General features: G+C 33.2%; 2 protein-coding genes and 1 long non-coding RNA gene across 3 annotated transcripts; 1 reads left to right on the top strand and 2 right to left on the bottom strand.

Moving 5' to 3' along the window:
- Positions 1 to 4,593: 4,593 nt before the first annotated feature.
- On the bottom strand, positions 4,594 to 5,472 carry LOC25496610 (kunitz-type trypsin inhibitor-like 1 protein). Its single transcript, XM_013597174.3, has one exon. The coding sequence runs from the start codon at positions 5,419 to 5,421 to the stop codon at positions 4,771 to 4,773; it is 651 nt and encodes a 216-aa protein (XP_013452628.1). The 5' UTR covers positions 5,422 to 5,472; the 3' UTR covers positions 4,594 to 4,770.
- A 10,860-nt stretch (positions 5,473 to 16,332) lies between these two features.
- On the bottom strand, positions 16,333 to 17,156 carry LOC25496609 (kunitz-type trypsin inhibitor-like 1 protein). The gene has a single exon (XM_013597173.3). The coding sequence runs from the start codon at positions 17,098 to 17,100 to the stop codon at positions 16,447 to 16,449; it is 654 nt and encodes a 217-aa protein (XP_013452627.1). The 5' UTR covers positions 17,101 to 17,156; the 3' UTR covers positions 16,333 to 16,446.
- A 4,839-nt stretch (positions 17,157 to 21,995) lies between these two features.
- Positions 21,996 to 23,118, top strand: LOC112422884 (uncharacterized). The gene is made up of 2 exons (XR_003013308.2): positions 21,996 to 22,280; positions 22,884 to 23,118. It is a non-coding gene; the product is annotated as an uncharacterized lncRNA (long non-coding RNA).
- The last annotated feature ends 534 nt before the right edge of the window (positions 23,119 to 23,652 follow it).

Genomic DNA, 23,652 nt, shown 5'->3' with positions numbered 1-23,652 from the left:
CATTTCATTTGAAAAAACAAAAATCCAATGTTTATAAGAATCATACAAAAAAAAATACATTTTATCGCAAAAAATAATCAATGTTCACTTTTATGCGTATAACTTATTATAATTTTAAATCACCATTTTTAGTAGATAAGATTTAGCTAATTGTAATTCTGATGATAGAAAATATTTATAAAAAAAAACTCATTTAATTATTAATTTATACATCAAGTGTATCGGTACACAAAAATATTTGAGTAGCATCGAAATTGTCTTAGTTTATTAGAGATGATAAACTATGTTATAATTTTTTTTTAATTCTCCACTAATTAATAAATAATTTATTTCAGTCCATCATGTTTTTTATAATGTATAAAAGCTTAATTAAGATTATTGCTAATGACTTATTTTTAAGATGATTGGTAATCACTTGAATTTGTAGGTTACTCTAAAACTAGAACCGATGTTCAAGCGATCCATCACTTATCTTCTTATATATTAAAGTTAACACAGAAACATATTTTAGCCCTAATTTTAACCTAAACCTATTGTATAAATTTACTAGATGTTAAATTCCTTTGTTTAACCTTATTGAATTTTCCCCCTTCTCAATTTCTCGATACATCTTCTTATATATTAAAGTTAACACAGAAGCATATTTTAGCCCTAATTTTAACCTAAACCTATTGCATAAATTTACTATTTTAACCCTGATGCTAAATTCCTTTGTTTAACCTTATTGAATTTCCCCCCTTCTCAATTTCTCGATACATCTTCTTATCTTCTTATATATTAAAGTTAACACAGAAGCATATTTTAACCCTAATTTTAACCTAAACCTATTGCATAAATTTACTATTTTAACCCTGATGCAAAATTCCTTTGTTTAACCTTATTGAATTTTCCCCCTTTTCAATTTCTCGATACATCTTCTTATATATTAAAGTTAACACAGAAGCATATTTTAGCCCTAATTTTAACCTAAACCTATTGCATAAATTTACTATTTTAACCCTGATGCTAAATTCCTTTGTTTAAATCTACTACACTTACAATGTATATGACCCGTGTGGCAGCACGGGTGGACGATCTAGTTTTGCAAAAAGTGATCCGGAATTGGGAGATCAAGCTGTTACTTTTGGGCATGAACTTTTAAAGCTATCTATCGAGTTGTGATGATCGTGTCTCCTCTGATTGTTCCATTGCAAACTTCTTTATATAATACAAGCTCTTAGTTGAGTATCATGATTCATGATCAACAAACATCGGCCATTGTCCTCGTGAATTTAACTCAGCTAGTAAGAACAATGCATACTATATGTAAGGTCCGTAGTTCAAACCTCGGCCATAAATATAAAAAATAAAAATATCAACCATTTCGAACAACTACGCCAATTTTTTTTAATCCAAATTGGCCTAAATTGGCTTACGTCTGGACAAGAAAAAAGCTCTTCAACCTTCTATCAACCGGTGTTTACAAGAAATAGCGAATTAGTTGCAAAAAATTATCTTCAAGGTTTCTCCTAAAGGATGTAAAGTGTCTTTTTTCAAACAGTAAAAGTTTATGAAAGGTCAAGCTTGCACAAAACGCGCAAAACAAGCAAGAACGGAATAAAATACAAAACAAACGAGTGCCGTAAATATGCAGCAACACCTGCCCTAAACAAGAACGACCATTGCTGCCCCTCCCCAAAAAATAAAACGGAACAGACACAAAGCATAACAGAAGTCCTCTATCGAAAGGTGCACAACAAAAAGCTACCTATTGACAACAACAAACCCCTCCTGCACTGTGAAAAAACCCTCCGATCAATAATTAGCCTAGTAAAAACCACTAACGCAGCAACATATTCACTCCATATCATCTTAGGAGGCAATTTTTAGGATTCCAAAACCACTCATAATCCAAAAAGTTGGAACCTTAAATCTAGCCAAAGTCTATCGTCAAGACAAAGCCTTAATTTCCTCCACCAAATTCCTCCTCCTTAAATGTATTCTTGAAGATTATCTGATTACGCACTTCTAAATCATCCAATTCGTCGCATGCTAGATAAGCCAATACCCTTATCACAACTTTACTTTTCTGACGCCTCACTACTCCAACATTCCACATGAACGAACAAATTTGGAAGAGTGATAAACGTAAAATCTAACCACTCCATTATCGACGTCCACACCTTACATATCACAGCACAAGAACAAATGATTTTCCCTTCACTATCACACAACACACAATTCCCCAAATCCTCTAGAGGTAGAATGTTACGAATGTCAAGATTAGCTTTTGTTGAAATACGATCAAGTAAAAGCTTCCACGAAATCACCACCTGAAATACGATCAAGTAAAAAACCACCACCTTAAAGGAGCTCGTCCTTTCCAAAAGTATCCCCACGCCTTCTTCTACATAGAGTTTACCGAAAACAAACCATTATCCTTCGGTCTCCACTTCCAATAATCCTCCTCTTGGGTACAAAAGTCTCCCTCCAACACCTCTAACAAATTCGCCAACACTTCTCCTCCCACACAAATAAATTCCTCCTCGAAGACAAAGCAAAGTCTCCGAACTCAATAGACAACACCCACATGTCCCGAACAGATACCTCCTGATGGTTTGAAATTGCTAAAAGTCTAGGGAATTGCAAACATAAAGTCTAGGGAATTGCGAAAAGTCTTTGAAATTGAGATTTTTTTTACTTTCAACCCGGATTTCATCTAAATACCCATTAACAATGCCTTTAAAATCCAAAGATTTCCACTGTTGCTTCTCTTATACAAAGCGTGTCATCAAAATATTGAAGGTGTGATATTTCCATCCCCTCCGAACCAAACTTAAAAGCTTTAAACGTATTGATATTCACCACATTTCTCATCATCCCGCTAAAACCTTCCGCCACTAGAAGAAACAAAACAGGAGCAAGAGGATCTACTTGCTTTAACCCCCCCTTACGTGTTAATTTCCTCCGTTGGACTTCCATTAACTATGATATACATACTTCCTCCACGCACACAAACCTTCATCCCCGCCACCCACTTTGGACATAAACCCACTCTCACCATCACTTACTCCAAAAATCTCCAATCCACCGAATCATATGGCTTTTCAAAGTCAACTTTAAGAATCAAACACTTCCTCTGAATTATTTTTTTGGCAAAATCAACCACTTCATTAATTACCAACACTCATCCACCAAATTTCTAACCTTTAAAAAATTTGTTTGAGAAGACGATATAATAGAATTCATTATCCCCGACAACCTCACTGTCAACACCTTCCAAAGTAATTTATCGAGGCTTCTTAGTAAAGGAATTGGTCAGAAGTCCTTCATAGTGAACAGAGTAACAAATTTTGGAATTAAAGCCAATAAACATCTTGGAACTACCTCATTACCCTAAAATTGATCAAACAAAATGCGCACCTCATCTTTCATCAAATACCAAAACTCTTTTATAAAAGAAAAATTCAAGCCATCTAAACCCGAACTTTTATTGCCATCACTTCCTTTGACCACACTTTAAATTTCTTCCAACAAAAACAGTCTAATAAAAAATTTGTTTTCCTTCGTAGATAGTCTAGAGAAAGGAGCTCCATCTATCTCCGGCCTTTCCCCAATGAGTTGACATGATTTCTAAAAATATCGACAACCTCCTCACGCACCTCCAAAGGTGATTGCACCCACACATCATTAACCTAACACTCTAATAGTATTAGAACTCCTCCCCTTCTTAACTCACCTATGAAAGTACTTTGAATTAAGGTCTCCGTATTTAAACCAGTTCGATCTAGATCTTCAAACCACTACCGTGTCTTATGCCTATAAAAGTCTTCAATGATCCCCAAACTTAATTTTTCTACTTTCCACCACTTCTTGATTCTACCCTCCTCTCTCCCCTTTCTCTCGTCCAACAAAGCTATTTCCTCCACCAAAATCAATATTCTCTCCTCCATACTTCCATACTTCTCCTTATTCCTCAATATTAATCTCATCTTTAACGCGTTACATTTTTCGCTCAACAAAATTCCTCCTCCTCGTGTTATTTTGACTCCTTCAAAAATCTTCCACCACCACCTTAAAACCTCGGTTCTCAATCCAATAATTATTGAATCGAAAAGGTTTTGAGCCCCAAATCCAACCACTCACTTTCACCACTAGCGGACAATGATCAGTCGCATCTCTTGATAGAATCCAAAGAGAAAAAATATCCCCACAAATTCACCCACTCTTCCGATACAACAACTCTATCAATTCTCCTCATAGAAATCCAATTAGAATGATATCAACTTGAATAAAAAGAAGAATTTGAACATAATCAAGGTTTTACTCTCTCTCTTGGTGGATGCAAAATTTGTGGTGTTTTAGGGAGTTTTGTGAACTTCAAAGACATTCGATCATACAATAATTTCATCTTTTATTCTACCTTTCATTTTGTTGTAAAACCTTTTTTCTATTTTTTAAGGAATGTAACACCTTGTGATTCTTTTCTTTGCATTGTAAAATGCTAATACTTGGTATAATCCGTTAAATATAAATCCTATATCCTTAAATTAAGGTTTCTATTATCTGAAATTGATCTTTTTATTTAGGAAGTGCTAGATATTGAGATGAATGGAGGGTGAAATTGATCCACAACTGAACATGTGGCTCCCAATTTTTATTAACATCAAGAACAAATAAAATGACAGGAAAATGGAATACAAGATCATCAACTCCTCTTTAAAAAAATCATCAATTCCAACAAAGCAAGTATAATTATTAAATAACTCCACTTATTCATTACAACTCATACTAAATAGGCAATGCATGTGATGCAGATTTAATAGAAGCAGCATCAACAAAAACAACAGAATAAGCATCATTCACAGTAAAAATCAAACGTGGTCCACCATCTTCGGAATTGAAAAATTCCAATGCAATAAAACCACAATCTCCAGTTGTATCCAAACAAAATCCAATCCTATAAGCATGACCAGATCCATGTTGATGTTTCACTACTAAAAATTTTCCACTGGTTGTTTCTACACCAGGATTGTTCGCAGAACCACCAATACCGACAAAACTTAGTTGAGTGTCATGATCAACAAACATCGACCATTTCGACGATTTAGCGCAATCAGGCTTCGTAGTGAACTCAATCTCAAGATCAGTACCTGGCAAGATATTACTAGTGCTATTTTCTAACATGCTGAATTTAACTGGTAAACCTATTACAGTAATATCTTGTACGACGGTTACTGGACACTCTAAATCATCAATTTTGTTTAGGATTAGTCCTCCAATACTAGGGTTATCACTTTCTGGTAAAATGTAGTATTGGCCACCAGGGGTAAGGGGGGTGCCATTTATGTCCAATACTTGCTCAATAGCATTGTTTGGTGAAATATTGGTGATAAAAGAAAATAGAAAGAAGGAAAGGGTTAGGGATAAAACAGGTTTCATGGTTTGGTTAATGATTGTAAATATTGTTTGAGCTTTGGAGCTTTGATTTATTATCTATTCTTAATATATATAGTAGTAAAGAATAGGCAAGATTTTTGGCTTCGATGATTAAATTATTACGATTGTATTTTATACAAGCATGTGCAATGTTTCATAGAATAAAAAATTAATTCAACATGTTCCACGAAATTCCCCAACTTTTACTTTGAATAAACTAACCATGAGTGGCACTCATGGCAAATATAATATAATGTAAAATTTAAATAAAATAACTCTTTCGTGCTTATCATTTCCGCTGCTTTCTACATGACCATCTGTTACATACACCAAAATTTCTAGATCATCACTCCATAAACATGCTCAAATTAAACCTTTGCATTATCGCGATATAAACAATGATTTACTTTTAGGGGGTTTGAGGTGAATAATGGAGGTACTTTATTGTTGCATTTACAACATGCGGATGACATGCTTTGCATAGGAGAGGCGTCGATCCAAAGTCTTTGGACATTATAGGCGATTTTAAGGGGGTTTGAAATGGATTCTGGCTTAAAAGTTAATTTTTTTTAAAGAGCTTGGGGGGCATATTGTCCTTCTAAATTCGGTGTTGAATTCAATCCCAATTTTTTATCTATCTCTTTTGAAAGTGCCGGTGAAGGTGCTTAAAATGATTGTTCGTATCCTAAGGAAGTTTATTTGGGGGGGAGGGGGAACTTTGTTGGGTGAAGTGGAGGAAGATGTGCCATCCGAAAAATAAAGGGGGTTTCGGGGTTAAGGATGAGATATTGTTTAATTTAAGCCTCTTAGCGAAGTGGAAATGGAGGTTGATTCATGATGATCAATCATTATGGAAAATGGTGTTAGCGGATAAATATCGAAGGGGGAGGGATGGTAGGTTGGGATTGTGTGATGAGGCACATCCCAAGGTTGGCATCCAAGTTGTGGAAAGATTTGTGTGGTTTAGTGGAGGGGATCGATTTTAATTGGTTCAAAGAGGGGGTGGTGAGAAAGGTTGGAAATGGTAGATCGACAAGTTTAGGCTAAGCTCCATTTAGGGTTTAGATGTAAGACATGTGGCAAAAAAACATCTAACGGTTGAGATTTTAAATTAAAAAAAAAAATTGTTTAATAAAAATACATAATAATAACAAATAAATATGTTCCCTTCTTCTCTCATTTCGCAACAACCTTTTATTATTTTTTAACATGACATCACCAAAGTACAAGAGAGTGACATGGACATGTCACTTCTACACAACAACAAACAGCTCACTACAGCTAGCTGCCTTTTACGTGAACTGCACAAAGTGGTTGGACATCCTGATCATTATGAATGTGTAAAAGAACCATTTAGACAGTATGCGCTTTATTTTTAGAAGAAAAGAGAAATCAAGAGGAGCTTATGACAGTTGGATTTCGATGTACCCTTTACACTTGGTCTCCAAGCCTCTCTACATCTATAGATACAAGAGGAACTGAAGGATCAAAACAAGAGTTTGAAAACCAAAATTATTCTCACTTGAATGAAATCTTCACTACACATAAAATCTCACATAAAACAAACTCCAAGTTCTCTCACTATATCATTAAATCATAATCATCGAGTTTTTTTTTTTTATGAAAATCTCAAACATGTGTTGAGAAATAGAGAGTAACAGATTGATCTGATGTGATCAAGAACATATAGTGTTATTCAGAAGTTTCTAGTAGTTGAATATTATAGTGGACAATCTCATACGAAGTGTGGAGACTGAAAGTAGCCTGTCTGGATAAACTAGGATAAATCTCTGTTGGATATTTGTATTGGCTGCATTTTTGCTAAAATAAATATCCATGATTATGATGTTGGATACCATGTTCCAACATGTTTTAGGCATTTTCACAGGATGTTGGATGTGATGTTCAAATATCCTAGCACGATTCAGTGTGCCTTGTTTTATGCCTGATTGTACGCGCGCTTTATCTTATTAAGGAATCCACATCCTCATATCTTGCTGACCAAGCAACGCGCATATCTGTTAAGAATCAGTGGTGGTTTTCTTCCTAAAGGAGTAACAATATTTTAGGGAATATTTGGATATGCTTGGAAGTTCCTAAAAAAGTTCCTACCTTCTAGGACTTTCCATATTTGTTACTAATTCTTGTTACGTAGAGCAGCTGAACGATCTACATTGTTATGAAGCCCAACAAGGTTATTGAGCTCATATTGCTTCAGTATATAAGGAAGACTTCAAGATCTAATTATTGATTCAAGCCGTCATTTCTAAAAGAATAGTTTTCAGGGTTTTGAGTCGTGTTCTTTGTGTGTTCTTCTCTTGTATCGTTTTGATGCAAGTCTAGGACTGTTTTTTATTTGTGAGCCTTTTTTGTATCACCTTGATACATGTTAAGTATTGTTTATTGAGTTGTAACTCGTGTACTACACTAAAGCTTTGAAGCAAGGTTGTCGTTTGTGTTTGGAGGTAACTTCATCATTTTGTGTTTAAATCTGATAATCACAAGAGTTGTGATTGATTGTAGGATAGTGAGATGGGATCTCAGATCCAGGAGTTCCTGTAACGCCCTAGTCGTTATTTTATTATTTTTAGAATTGTTTAGAGTCTTTTGGGTGTTTTTAATTAATTTATATGATTTATGTAGTGTGTAGTATTTATTTATATAATTTATTTAATATAAATAGAATAATAAAAATAGTAGAATTATTTAGGAGGATAGGGATTAATTAGAAATTAATAATAATAAGGGAGGTTTTAATGAAATAGCAGAGGTTATAGTTTTGAGAAGTTAAGGAAAGAAAAGGTCAGAAAACTGTTTAACGTGAAAACAAGTTGGGGAGGAGAAAAGCTAAGGCAAGGAGAGAAGACCAAGAGAGAAGAACTAGGGAATCGATTGCTGTGTTTTCTTTGTCTTTGCAATTCTAAGGTAAGGGTGAGATTTGCTTCAGTAATATAGTTATTGAATTCTGAATTTGTGATTTAACATGTTGTTGTTCTTAGGTTTGGTAATTGGGAATTAGGGTTGGAGAATCGTCATTAGTTGTTAATCAAATAGAAAATCCATAGTATTTGTGTACAGATGGTACTCTGATTATAGGTTGTTCATAGTCTAATGTTCCAATCAGTTTTGGGGTTGGGTTAATGAAAATTGGGATTTTATGTTTGAAAAGTTAGTGTCCAACATTCTACAAATAAGAGATCATGTGGGTTTTGGGAAAATCGATTTTTGGTAGTTGAAACTTTAGTTTTTCGGTAGATTATGATAGAGCTATGTCTCATGAGCGTGTAGGCGAAAACGGCATCGAAAACGGGTTAACGGTTGGGTTTTTACGCGCGAAAACGTGAAGGTCGAAAATCTGATGCTGTCTGTCAAACCAGGATCGTGCCACGATTCGGGACCAACGTGCCACGATTTTGATCAGAAATTTAGTTCGTTTGACACTGGAAAAATCGTGCCACGATGGGATACCAACGTGCCACGATGCTGTCATCAAATAAACCCTAAAAATGCAATTTTCTTCACTCCAAATGCTTCCAAACTTCTTCCTAAGTGTAGGGACCTTATCCTAAACATATAGAGATGTTTTTAGGAAAGATATAAGTTGTATAAGGGTCTAATGAGTTCATGAGTGATCCTTGGGGTAGGGATGGAAGTTGTCTATAAGGGTATAGCCTCTCAATGTATCTAAGCTAATATAATTGATGTTGTTGATTACTAATATCTTTGAGTTGTTGAATTCTGTTTGAACGTTTTGAATGGAGCCTGATGTATGAGCATGATTAAGATAAATTGTGCATTTTTCTGGATTGTTGGATTGATTAATGATGAACTATTGATGACTGTGTTGTATGTTTACATTCATTAAATCATACAAGTGTGGAGTTATGGAGAGTTGAGTCATATACATATATATATAGATGCATTTGTTGAGTTGTATGTAGATATACACAAGTTGGGTAGTTGCATAGCATCAAAGTGGGAGAGCTTCGGCTCTGGAACGCCTTGTCGTTCAAAGCGGTGGAACACTAGTTGTTCAAAAGCGGTGTTGAGCGGTGAGGACTTAGGTCCTGATGAGAATGCTTTAACCATTCGACAGCGGTGTGGGTCACGGCCCTGATTATGGTACCACATGCATATTGGCATTTATCGAGGAGTCTAGGGTGTTGTTTTAGTCGGTGTTGTTGGTTGTAGTTGCCATATTGACGATGATGATGTTGTTTGATGAAGTATATATTTATACCTATATGATGATGATTTGATTTGATGATGATGATGTTGTTTTATGAAGTATATATACATATGCATGTAAGATGATGAACTGATTATATTTAGGGTGTTAGATTCAATTGACGAATTTTAATATCTATATCTTATTGTTGTGAATCTCACCCCTTCTGCTTGAAAATGTTGCCCTTCCTATGGGTAACTTGCAGGTGATCCTGAGTAGTTGGTGGTGGCTCAAGTGTCTAGGGCTCTGATACATTTGGGATGGGTTTACCTTATTTATGTTTCATTCCTTATGTATCATATTTTGAAACTTGATGTTGTAGCCCTTTTTAGTGGTTGAATTTATGTTGTTGAGGCTTTTATGCCAAGGATTATCATGGAGAATTAAACAGTTAATGTTGTTGCTTTTAATGCAAATATTCCGCTGCAGATTATTGAGGTTTAATTAAATAGTTTTATATTTCTATTTAAGAAAAATTTGAAAATGTAGTGTGACATGCCCGTTTGGGATTTACTCTGATGTATGTTTAATTATTTAATTGTTTTTGGGTAACGGGGTGTTACAGTTCCTAGGTTGAAATCTAGACGGGTAGGTCCTAGGTCTTAAGTTGTAAACCTGGTTTGCCAATAACTTTAGAATAAGGTCTACATTCTTCTTATGGTTATAAAAACATCCTATTTTCCAAAACTCATGTTGGGTTCTGTTATAAAAACACAACAACACCATAGGAATTTCCAAAACTTCATTGTTGTGGTTTTGATCAACAAACTTGTGATTTTCTCCAAATTTAAGCCATTCAACGCCAATTACAATCCAAAAATCAAGTAAGTGTTAATTATCATGTAGCATTGACTTTTTTTTGATTGAATTGTTAGAATTTTTGAATAAATTGTCACATATTTAGGTTTTAATGATTTTTTATTTTTGATTTCATGATGTTAGATGTTTATGATTTGATTGAATTATTAGATGTTGATTAGAGTATAATTAATTGAATTGTGGTATATATTGTTAGAAATTGTTAGGAATGGTTAGAAATTGTAAGGAATTGTTTGAAATTGTTAGAAATTTGTGGTAGAATTTTTAGGATTATAGTAGGTTTTGATCTTCGATGTTTGCATTGTGTAGATATGTCTCAGAAATAGGGTGATGTTCAATTGAAAAATGAGGGTGAGAAGATGACAGCAAAATCGACTGTGACATGGCACATAATCGAATGTGAAGGATCCGGACAAAAAAGCAAGGCTAGTGTGTTCGTGTACAATTTCAACAAGATGAGACGGAGTGGAATGACCTGTTATTTTGGTCTGCAGTCAAAAGTAGGCAAGAACTGCCGAGGACAGCCCAATTGATTTATGTGGTCAGGGAGATGATTAAAATTAAAGGCTTGTAATGTCTAATTTTATTGAATAAATTTGAACAATGAATAAATTTGTATAAAGTTGCGTATTGAATAATGAATAAATTTGAATAAAGTTGTGTTTTGAATAAATTCGAATAAAGTTGCACAAGTACACAAAAACAATTTAAAAAATACACAATTTTATTTAGTTTTAATTTCACCTATGTTACATTACATTCTAATTCCTATGCATGTAGTATCATCATGATGTTGGATTTCAATTAAATTTTGGAAAGGTTGTCGAAAATGTTTGCATTGAAGTGTCTTATACTTAGTGTAAAAATTTGCAAGTTTGTTTTAAAACTCAACAGAATGAAGAGAACACAACACATGTATTATAGCAAAACAACTTTATAGGTTATCACATTGAACCCCTTCATATAGGATGAGTCACCACATAAAGGAATGTATCCCAATATATTCTTTTGTACTTAATCTTACTGCCCTACCAACTAACAAGTTTCAATTGACAGCGGAGCATGATCAAACACAAAACAACACCTTAGAAGTGCATTCCCTTCTGTGACGCTCATCCTATAAAAAGGAATTCGATGTGAAAACCTATATAGTTGATTTGGTAAAATACATGTTGTGTTCTCTTCATTCTTTTGAGTTTTGAAAAAGACTTGCAAACCTTTATCCTAAGTATAAGACACTTCAATACCAACATATTCAGCAAACTAACAAGAATTAAATTTAAATTCCAACAAAATAAAGACACTGCATAATAATGATGCTACCTAAACTTAATCTTGTGGAAGAATGGAACTCTTGATAATATCTTCGGGCGATCATAGCAACGTAGCATTCATCTCAATCCTCATGAACAAGCGGTGCTGACGATAAACGGACAACATGCTCCTCACGCTGTCATCGTCTATTAGCATTATCTTGTCGGACTGTAATAAACTAGCATGTGCATATTGAATGTCCTCCACCCTCCTTGAGTCTTCGAGGTTAAATCCTTGGCTGATTTCGTCTAGTTGATCCTTTAGATCCTTTAGCGTGGCATGGACCTGAACCTTGAACAAATAAGGGTTTCCACCGTTGAAGCATACATGAGCGAATTAAAAACTCATTCAAACATTTCATCAAACAATTGGAGTGAAAATTATACATAAACCCTAAAACTCAAAACTACGACATAAACATGCTTACATCTAAATAATTAAGCAACATTAGTCATTTACATGTAAACACTGTTTCATATTTTGCAACAAAAAAAAAAAATCTAAATTTAAACAAACCCTTAAACTAAACAATATCTAATTTAAGAGGAAATATCTAACATATAAACATAAAATGTTAATAGTGTTTGATTATGAAAACTTACTTGTTATTGAAGTGTTGTTTGATTTGAACTGGAAGAAATTAGGGATTTGGTTGATTTGAAAGAGTTTTTGGAGATTTTAGATGTGAAAGAGGAAATGAGGAAATAAGCTGTTGTCTGATCTTTAAAAGGACACGCAATGTGACTTATGTCACGTTGGATTCAAGAGGAGAGGGTGACTCAAGCTAGAGGGGGGGCTACTTTATTAAAGAGTTAAGAGGTACGGGAGTAGATTATTTTCAACATATAGGATTTTTGAGAAATTGGGTAGTCATGTGTTGTATAATTTTTCTCTACTTTCATGAATCTTGTGATGAACTAGTATCAATTCCATGCTCAAGTTGTTGTTGTTATGTTGGGTATGAGATTATTAGTGAAACCATGTTGTTGATGTGTGAAAATCTAAGTTTGATTATGTTGAGTTAGTGTTTTTGAGTTTTAAGCTAAAATGAATGAAGTTCATGAAATTTGATGATGAAGTGATGTTGATTTCGTGCTCTACCTTGTTGTTATGATTTTGGGTATTCTGTTGAAATTTGGGGCCTAACTCATCCTTACAAAACCAGCTTGTAAGGTGAGGATTGTCTCCTCTTTATAAACTCTTCTAAAGAGTCTTATCTATCCGATGTGAGACATAGGTTTTTTCCAATACACCCCCGTCACGCCCAGCACTCTTTGGGCTTGGTGCGTGAATCGGTAGGTGGCCCATGAATTCGACAAGCTCTGATACCATCTTGAAATTTGGGGCCTAACTCATCCTCACAAAACCGGCTTGTAAGGTGAGGATTGCCTCCTCTTTATATACTCTTCTCAAGAGTCTTATCTATCTGATGTGGGACTTGGATTTTTCCCAATATATTGAATGTTTCAGTCCTCACGATTTTATGGTGATAAGTTCATGTTTTAATCGTGGTTAAGTGGTGTTCATGAATTTTATCAAAAAGTGAGTATAAATCATGAATTTGGATACATAATCGATGATTTGAAGTGTTGTAAGTGCTTATTTAAAGTGTTTTGTTCATGGGTGATGTTTTGGGTGTGCTAGAGTTGATTGAGGGGCCTTAAAAGTGCTTAATTGGGGAAATTCGCGTTTAAAAAAGCTGATTTTGACTTTCTGGCTTGAAGTAATCGATTACGTCCCTATGGTAATCGATTACTTGAGATTGGCGGCTAATATGTTAGTGGAGGAGGTCGGGCATTAGTGGATGAACTCTCGAAAAGAGGATGGAAGTTGGAGAGGTTGCTATCATGTGGGGAGCTTTTAAGGAAGATTTCTTAGGAAAGTATTTTCTGGAAGATGTCAGGAGTGAGAAAAAGATTGATTTTTTGGAATTGAAGCAAGGAAACAAGTTCATGGTTGATTATGCAGCTAAGTTTGAGGAACTTTCTCGCTTTTGCTCGCATTATAATGATGTGGGAGCGGAGACATCTAAGTGTATCAAGTTTGAAAGTGGTTTGCATTCTAAGGTTAAGCAGTTTATTGGATTTCATGAAATTAGAGTGTTTTCGACTTTGGTGAACAAGTGTAGGATTTATGACGAAGATAGAAAGGCTAGAGCAAGATACTACAAGAGTGTAAGTGATAAGAGGAGCAAGGGTCAGGATCGTGGTAAGCCTTATGAAACTTTAGGCGATAAAGGAAAGAAGAAGGTGACCGGTGAATCTAATCCAAATGGGGGAGAAGTTAGATACTACAATTGTGGTGGAGTGGAACATCGTGTTGCTGATTGTAAGAACCCTACCATGACTTGTTATAAGTGTGGAGAATCTAGTCATATTAGTACAAAGTGTTCGAAGCCGAAGAAGGTGAGGTCATATGGGAAGGTGCTTGCTTTGAGGGTTGAAGAGGGTGCGGAACCAGACAACTTGATTCGAGGTATTTGTTGAAGCAATCAGGGACGGATCTAAGTTTATTTTAATGAGATTAGAGTAATATAGCACCCCAATTTGATGAACTTGCATCCGTGCCTGGAAGCAATGCCTAAAAATCTCATTAAAATAAATCACACACTCACATTGATTTTCACATATAGTAATTTTACATGAAATGTTTTTTTTTTTTTTTACTGAAAAACCATAATTGATTATGGAAATTTTACAATAATCAAAACTTACAATAAGTCGCTTTGAAAAAAAATTACAGTAATCTGAACTTACAATAAGTTGTTTTGGAAAAAAAAATTATCTCAAATTATAAATTGCTTTTTCAATAAAACATTAATGATATTTTTATATTATACCTCTAACAATTTATTACTCTATATTCTTTCAATTATTAATGATAATTTTGTAAATCAAATCTTAATTTCTCTTTCTCATAAAAAATTAATTACAGTTCTTAATACGTATGAAATGGTTAATACAACTTATAATTTGGAACAAGTAGAGTAGAAAATATTCTTTTACAAGAAAACAATATCACAAAGTATAAGGTAGCACTTGTATGACATTGGGGTGCCAATAACACACCCAAGTGTATTCCATACTTTTAAGAAGCAAAACTATATGGTTTGGTTGTAATTAGGGATGGGAATAGGCTAGGTCGAGCTAGGCTTTACAAGGTCTAAGCCTGGCCTGCCATATATTTTTAATGCCTCTGGCCTGCGGCCTGTCATAGACCTACTTTTTAAGCTTTAGCCTGACCTTCTGTAAGCCTGATACGGCCTGCTAGCCTGTTTAAAAGGATATATCTTATGAACATCTTTAAATAAGCAATGTGATCTAAAGTTTAAATAGACTAGCGAACTAATAGTTCAATTAGATTAAACTCTCTTTTGATAATCAACACGAGGTTTTAGGGAATTCGACTATATATTGTATCATATTTCAATTTTAGTTTATAATAATACGTTTATATATGCAAAAAATTAATATATACTAATAAAGCTTAAATAATTATTGAAAAATTTACATATTTATATTTTAATTCAAAGTATAAAATATAATATAATAATAAATAATATTAATCATATTAGTTAAATAGATCGACCTAATAAGCTTAAGAAACTTTTTAAGAGACCTGTGATCAGACTTTTTAAATTAAATATATTTAAAAAAAACCTTAAACATACTTTATTTAAAAAAAAAATCTAACCTAACTTAACCTGTTATAGACTAGGTTGTAGGGCCTTCTAGACGGCCTACTTCCATCCCTACTTGTACTCACCGAGTGATTGCTATGGATTGAGGGAGACATTATTACTATCGAGCTGTCTACATCGCCACTATGTCAGATATCCTAACCACACCATATTTATTTATGTCTGAATTCAGAAATTAGATATTCTTTTTAATATGATAACCCAGCCGCGTGGATCTCATGAAAAATAATACTTAGCTAAAATAAATTATTTTAAAATAAATGTCATTTTCAGTTTTCAATGTAATAATAATTTTTTCTTTTCAATTGTACTCTTCAATTAATACTATGTTACATTATTTTCAAAGTATTTTTTTTTTTTTTAATGAAAAACAAATCAATAGTTGATTATGATAATTTGGTAAAATTGCTACGACATTTGACTACTTTATTCTATTTCTTAATCTGTATGCAATTTGTTAAAGCGACACTCATTTTTAAAACGGATGGAGTATTAAAGATTGATTCGAGCAAATTATACTTTTATAAAATAAAAACATCGAACCTGAGATCTTGAGGAGGAGCATACTCCGAGATCTCAAACCAATACCACTAGATCAAGCATATGATTTATACTTAATGTATGTCTTTGATAGATTAAACATGTTGTCAATCCGATCATATAGCACAAACTGTATGGTCATTCGTGTGGATTCACGAGGAATTAACTCGCCATATAGCATTGCTGATTCAAATAATATCTTTAAAGTTATAAAGTCGAACTTTATCACTTTATGTCATAAATCATGGACAAAGTCTTAATTTTTTTTTTTAAGGAAAAGTCTTAATTAAATATGCAAGATCAACAAAAAAAATAAAAAGATAGGATAATGGAATACAAGATCAACTTCTTTGATCAAAACAAGTACAATTATTCATCATAAGAAAGGAATAAATACAATTACTCCACTTATTCATTAAAACCCATACTAAATAGGTAATGCACTATTTGCACTATTTCCAGATTTAATAGAAGCAGCATCAACAAATACAACAGAATAAGCATTAATTGCAGTCAAAATCAAACGTGATCCACCTTCACCAGAATTAAACTCTTGTAATCCAAGATAAGCACAATCACCTGTTGTATCCAAACAAAATCCAACCCTATAAGCATTACCAGATCCATGTTTCAAAATTAAAAATTTTCCACTAATTAATTCTACACCAGGATAGTTTGCAGGACCACCAATACCAACAAAACTTAGTTGAGTGACATGATCAACAACCATCAACCATTTGGAAGATTCAGCACAATCTGGCTTGTTAATGAACTCGATCTCAAGATCGGTACCGGTAACGATGTTACTAGTGCTGTTTTCTAGTATGGTGAATTTAACTGGTAAACCAGTTACAGCATTATTTTGTAGGACAGTTAGTGGACACACTGAATCACCAACTTTGTCTAGGGTTAGTCCTCCACTGCTAGGGTTATCACTTGCTGGTAAAATGTAGTATTGGTTACCAGGGGTAAGAGGGTTACCATGTTTGTCAAATACTGGTTGAACAGCGTTGTTTGGTGAGAGATTGGTGATGAAAGTAAAAAGGAAGAAAGAAAGGGTTAGGGATAAAACGGGACTCATGGTTTGCTTAATGAGTATGAATATTGTGTATGTGTTTTGATGGTTTGATCAATTACCTCTACTCTATATATATACAAGTAAAGAAGTAAACAAGACTAATTTCATTTAATTATTAAGGTACAAGCACGTGGGATATGAGATGTTCATAGGATAAATAAATTTTTTTAATGAAAACTATCTCACGGGTGCAATCCATCTGTTGTTGGACCCCATTTATACTTAAGAGTAAAGCTCTTTATAGATTCAATCCACCAAAATTGACATTAATAAAAAATCTTAGAAATCGTGGTGGAGTCTGAGACAATCCCACAAAATCGGTTTGTAAGGTGAGGATTGCCCCACTAATAAATACATTGTTAAACCATCTCATATCTGATGTGTGACTCTTAACACACTCCCCACAATCAGCATTATTGAGCTTGGTTCGTTGACATAAATGGTGGGTGGTCTGATAGCGGTAACCTGATAGCAGGTGGCCAATGGATCTTGAAGACACTCTGATACCATGTTAGAAATTATGGTTGAGACTAACACAACTCCACAAAACCGGCTTGTGAGGTGAAGATTGCCCCCACTTATAAATATATTGTCAGACCATCTCCTATCCGATGTGGGACTCTTAACAAAAAATCAAATATTATACTTTGAAAGAAAAACGTTTTAGGGTTATAGGATAACATTTTTTACGGTGGCCGAAGTTTAAACCTCAAACATTAGATATATTATGTATTTCTTTGTCAACTTAATTAATCTCTATAACATGGTTAAACCAACCTAAATTCCTTAAACAATTATATATTAAATAATTAATTGAACATATTCCACGAAACCCTGAGTGAGTGGAACTCGTGGCAATAAACTAAAAAATTCAATAAAATAACGTAACTCTTTTGTGCTTATCTTACGCTTCATCAGTATGACCCATATGTTACATATAACATCCAAAATACACCGAAATATTAGTATAAATTTTATAAGGTAAGAGGGAATAATTGTTTTGAAGGTACGTTAATATTCTCACTATTTTTTTTTCTAGATCTATTATTAAGGTATGAGTGGGCTAATATTCTCTCTAAAGAATTTTTTTTTGAAGGAATTCTCTATAAAGAAAATTACTATTGCTTGTATTCACCGAGTGATGCGATAAGAATTAGAGGGAACATAGTACCCTTATTTTTTTGAAGGAAGGGAACAGAGTACCCTTATTATTACTATGTCAGATATCCTACCTACTAGATATCATATCACCATACTTTTCTTTATGCTCTCAACGTGGTCAACGAAATTCCCCAAATATTCTTTTGAATAAAAAAACCCCGCGAGGTTCTCATGGTAAATATATAAATAAACAAGGTTTTTGTTAGAAGACACATTTTATCGAGGTGTCTTTTAACAAATATTCTATGAACATAGAGATCAATAAATTTTTATGAAGGTGTTTTTTAATAAAGTTATAACTAAAAAGTGGAAATCATACCTTAAGGTGTAGGTTGCTAAAAAACATCTTTATGAATGGCTTGTAACAAAATCATGTAAATAAAGGTAACAAAACCCATAAATAAACCCTAAATCAGATAGAAATTTTTACTTAAAAATATAAAATGTTATTCAATCTTATATTAACTGATTCATTTCACTTTTGAGTATAATATTAATTACTTTTTTAAACTATAACTCTAATTAATATTAATTTTACTATTTTTGATTTCATATCTTCAAATTTAAATGCATGATAAATGATATGCAGACACTGTATCACTTTAAGGGTATTCCTGTAATTTTGACATATAAGAAAGGGCAAAGGAGTAATTGCAAACTGCATTACTTTCTCCCATTTAGCCTGAATCTCACACGCCTTCCTCTATCTCTTTCTCCTTCCTCAGAGCTCTCTTACCCATACAACCACTGTTTTGTTGAAGACGGTGGAGTTACGACGGCTTAAAAATTCCATATCCCACTTAGAGTTCAGGCAACGACAGTTAGATCAGCAGCGAGAGAACGATGTTGATGTTGATGTTGTTAGTGTGGTTGCCGGTGAGAAGTGTGTGAGAGATGCCGAGAACGACGTCGGTCGGTCGTCTCCGGTGAGAACTCGGCGGTTATAGAGGTCACGTGTGTGTGTGTGTGCGAGAGAGAATGACGAAGACGGCGTCGATGGTTGGTTGTCGATGAGAAGTGAGGTGTGATAGAGAGCATGAAGGATGCTGGTCGTCGGCAATGATGGAGAGAAATACAAGAGATAGAAGGTAAAGGAAGAAAGAGAAAAAGGAAAAAAATTTAAAAATAAAAATAAAAAATGTAATAATATTGTGGTGTCGTATATGTCTATAATATTTTGTCTCATATTATCATAACTCAAATCAATCAATACTTAACAAAGTTATTTAAAACTATATTTTCGCTCTTTTACAGTTATATATTTTTTTTAATATATGTGAAATAATGAAATGATTCATTTAATTTAAGATGGAGGAGTACTTTTAGTCATATAATGATTATATCACTTATTTTTTTTTATTTTATAAATATTTATAAATTTTTGAATGCTTAACACATGTCCTTAAGACATTCTTTAGCCTTATCCATATAAGATTTATACACTGTTTATTTTCAAACTTATATTTAGTATATATTTTTTTAACTCTCTTTCGATCACATCATCAATTTTTCGCATCTATTCTATCACTTTTATCACTCTCAACAATTATATGCCATTAATAGAGCTTTGTAGCCTAAAACAAGATTTAAGAAGTCTATTGCTTATGTTGAGAAAAATATTAATAATAAATCGATTGTGCTTTTAAAGAAAAAATTAGGACTCTTTATATCATGTTGTTGGGTTATGGAAGTGATCAGATTTAGTTATTATGCAAAATTTAAAATGTATTTTACTACGACTCTAGCAAAAGTAGAAAGAGAAAGATAGAAGAAAAAATGGAAGGGAAGAGAGAAAGACTAACGTTTCTATAGTGTATTTAGTAGGTCTACGGCGTTGGTGTTCAAAGTTGTGTTTCAATAGCACAATGAACTTTCCTTAAAAAAAATAGCACAATGAACTTATGGTGCCGTTTAATTTGAGAATTGAGACTTTTTTTCCACTATGAAAAAGTACCTTTACCCAGGACATCTGTCGATTTTGAACTGGCAACAAAAACAATAAAAAAAAACTCAATTTATTATTTTAATGTTTTTTCAAGCTTACTATTGCATCTCCTCATTTCTTCAGTATACCATAAAGTGTAACACCCCGTTTTTCCAATTTGAATTTTTTTGCATAAATCAGAGTAAAACAACTAAACAGGATGTTACACTTCTTATAATCATAAATATAGCAAAATTACTATATATTTCAATCATCATATGTCATCAAATTAAATCTTATTGCAGCGGAAAACAACTAAGTTCAACATCGTGTTGGCACAATGGTCTCAACTTAAATAACTTATTAATAATCCAGTTTAAACAAATCTTCAACATAAATCATAATAAATACGTAACAACTTATATGACTCCAATATCTTGGAATAACAACTTACAACTTTACAACTTAAACCAACACTTGCAACTTAATGACTATAATGATTCATCAACAGCAGAGACATCAACATAAATATCTTGCAACATAGCAACATCAATAATAACTAGAATGATATAAACAATAATAATTTCCATATCATACATTTTCAACACATTATACAAATATTTTAAACAATTCAACAGTCATTAATCATTTGATTTAGGTTCTCTGTATGCCTGTAACTTAATAACTAACTTCCATCTCTACCCCAAGATCAACTCTCAACATCATGCGCGACAAAGATCGCAAGAACCCTAAACAAGGTTGACTGCCACTGAGTAGCTCGCGAGGCGAGCCACTATACTCGCTATGGCGAGTTCAGGAAAAAGGGTACTTGCTATGGCGAGTTAGCTACTTGCCATGGCGAGCTAAATCTGATTGCTCTCGGGAGTTTGACATTTTTCACTCAAAAATCCCATTTTCTGACTTCACTATGTCCAAATTAAATCTAAAAACTTTCATAATCATTCCTAAACAGGTTAAGACACTCAAAACCATCTAAAATTTGACCTCTAACATCAATCCACAAAATCACGTTTTCCTTACTAGGCAACTCGCTATGGCGAGTGATTCACTCGCAATGGCGAGCGACAAAAAGTTCACTCGCGAGGCGAGGGGTTTTACTCACAAGGCGAGCGATGAAGTTCATCACTCGCGAGGCGAGATCATCTGCTCGCTATGGCGAGCGATGAATGACAGCTCGGGCAGAAGTGCAGATTTTCTCAAAACTCATCCAATTCAATGGTTCTAACCTTAAAACTGATTCTAATCATTGTTCTATGAATAGTCTAAGGTCTTGACACTATTTTTACATCAATTTAACAGGTTTATACTCCTAATTGACCAATTCTCCAACTTTTAACCTAATTCTTAAATCTCCAAAACTACATCCTACAACATGTTAAATCCAATTTCAGAATTACACAACTTACAATTAAAGAAGTTTAGTCCCACCCTTACCTTAGGTTAGTCAATTGCAAGCTTCTCCTCTTAGGTTCTTCTCTTCTCTTGTTTTCTCCCTTTTTCTCCAAATAATTGTTTCACGTAAAAACTATTATGACCTACTTTCTCCTATTTATTCCCTCAGCCCTCTTTATCTTATTTCCAAATATTCCACTAAACTCTTCTAAACTCCAAAACAGCCCCCACAACTTAATTTTATTTTATTTTCAAATCTTATTCTATTAAATAATAAAATAAGCCACTTAGTAAATCAACAACACATCACAATTATCATATAAATCACATAAGTCATAAAAATAGACTCTAAACTCAATAAAATAATCAAATAGTCAAATAGGGCGTTACACAAAGTACTTGTCACACACTGGTTATTGATTAAAACATCAAATTATGTTCTTCTTCTCGTGTACCGCAAAGAACTCAAAGAACTCACAACATAAGAAAACCCAGAAAAAAAAAGCTTAACATCAACTATTCTTCTTCTCGCGTACCCTACTCAGTTTCGAACAAAGAACATCAACTCTTCTTCTTTAGTTCAACAACTTGTTAATTTCTTCAAAGGTAGTTTTAGAATTAAGTTAAAGTGTTGCTGAATCAGGCATAAACAATTAGATCTGACACAAATTTCGTTCCTAGAAAGGTAAGATTTACATTGATTTCTTATCTTACAATATTTCTGAAACAGAAATGCAAATGCAGAAATGTTGTAGGTTTTTTTTTTTTTAACAAATAAATTATATTGATTTTGAAATGTTATAATGTGAAATTGACATTTGAAAATTACAAATTTTATAATGGAATTAGTTCACTATTATGCTACTTTGTTTTAATGAAAATTAATTTGATCAAGTACTACAATCTAAAGACATAATGGATGTAGATTAAATTTTGACTATTTTTTATGAAGAGCCAGAAACCGAATTCGCTGGAGGTAACCCAGAAGAGGTGAACATTTTTTTTAACTGAAAAGTGTAGTGTAGTATTATAAATTTTCTGTTTGATTATTTATTTAATTGAGGGTGTATGTGGATTATTAGCTTATCTTAAAAAGAAGTAGTAAATTTAAGCGGTTTTTTTTTGAGAGAGAGAGTAGGTAATTTTGTGATTAAACTATTCAATGCATCAAATAGTGCTATGCTCTCCATCTCTCTCGAAATGGAATTTTCAAATTCTTGAGAGGATCCAAATTAATTCAATGGATGCAAATAATGTTATAAATTTGATGTTAAAATTTGACTTATAGGGCTTGGACAACAGTTATGGTGTAGAGGAAGAAAATACTTAAAGTGATGAAGATGCTGATGAATCCAACAATGAAGGATTTTATTGCAATTACGATGTTGCAACTGCCGTGGATAGTGTGAGTGATATAGACAAATTAAACTTAAAGGAAATGAGTTGTGAAGAAATTAAACTTGTGAAAAATGTAATATTTAGAGTTGTTTAAATTATGCCCCTAATTAATGCTTTATGGTTGAGTTTCTTTTTGCCTATGTAATTTATTTGAGTATGTATTGATCAATTGATAAAATAGAAAAAAAATAGGTTAAATGTTTTTGGTCCCTTAACTATTTAATTAGTATCACTTTGGTCCTTTAATTAAAATTTGATTTATTTTGGTATCTTAACTTCTCTGAGTTACACATTTTGGTCCTTTTCGTTAGTTTTAATTCAAAAACGTTAGATTTTCTTTCTTTTCTTCTCGAATTTTTCTCGAATTTTTGTTGTTGAAGGTTGACGGAGATGATGTGAAGATGAAGAGGAGGAGAAGAGGATGAAGAAAATCTAACGTTTTTGAATTAAAACTAACGAAAAGGACCAAAATGTGTAAGGAGAGAAAGTTAAGATACCAAAATAAATCAAATTTTAACTAAGGCTCAAAAGCGATACTAATTAAATAGTTAAGGGACCAAAAATGCAATTTAGCCCAAAAAATAAATAAAAAATCAGCTAGTAAATTTATATTCAACAAATTTCTATTAAAAATTATTAATCTACTAATAATTTTTTGA

Source organism: Medicago truncatula, chromosome 6 (genome assembly GCF_003473485.1).
Source record: "Medicago truncatula cultivar Jemalong A17 chromosome 6, MtrunA17r5.0-ANR, whole genome shotgun sequence".
Classification (NCBI taxonomy): Eukaryota; Viridiplantae; Streptophyta; class Magnoliopsida; order Fabales; family Fabaceae; genus Medicago; species Medicago truncatula.
This window is presented reverse-complemented; position numbering and strand designations above follow the sequence as displayed.

Excerpts from the sequence above, each read along its gene's own strand:
- LOC25496610 (XM_013597174.3), bottom strand. The coding sequence starts at position 5,421 with ATGAAACCTGTTTTATCCCTAACCCTTTCCTTCTTTCTATTTTCTTTT.
- LOC25496609 (XM_013597173.3), bottom strand. The coding sequence starts at position 17,100 with ATGAGTCCCGTTTTATCCCTAACCCTTTCTTTCTTCCTTTTTACTTTC.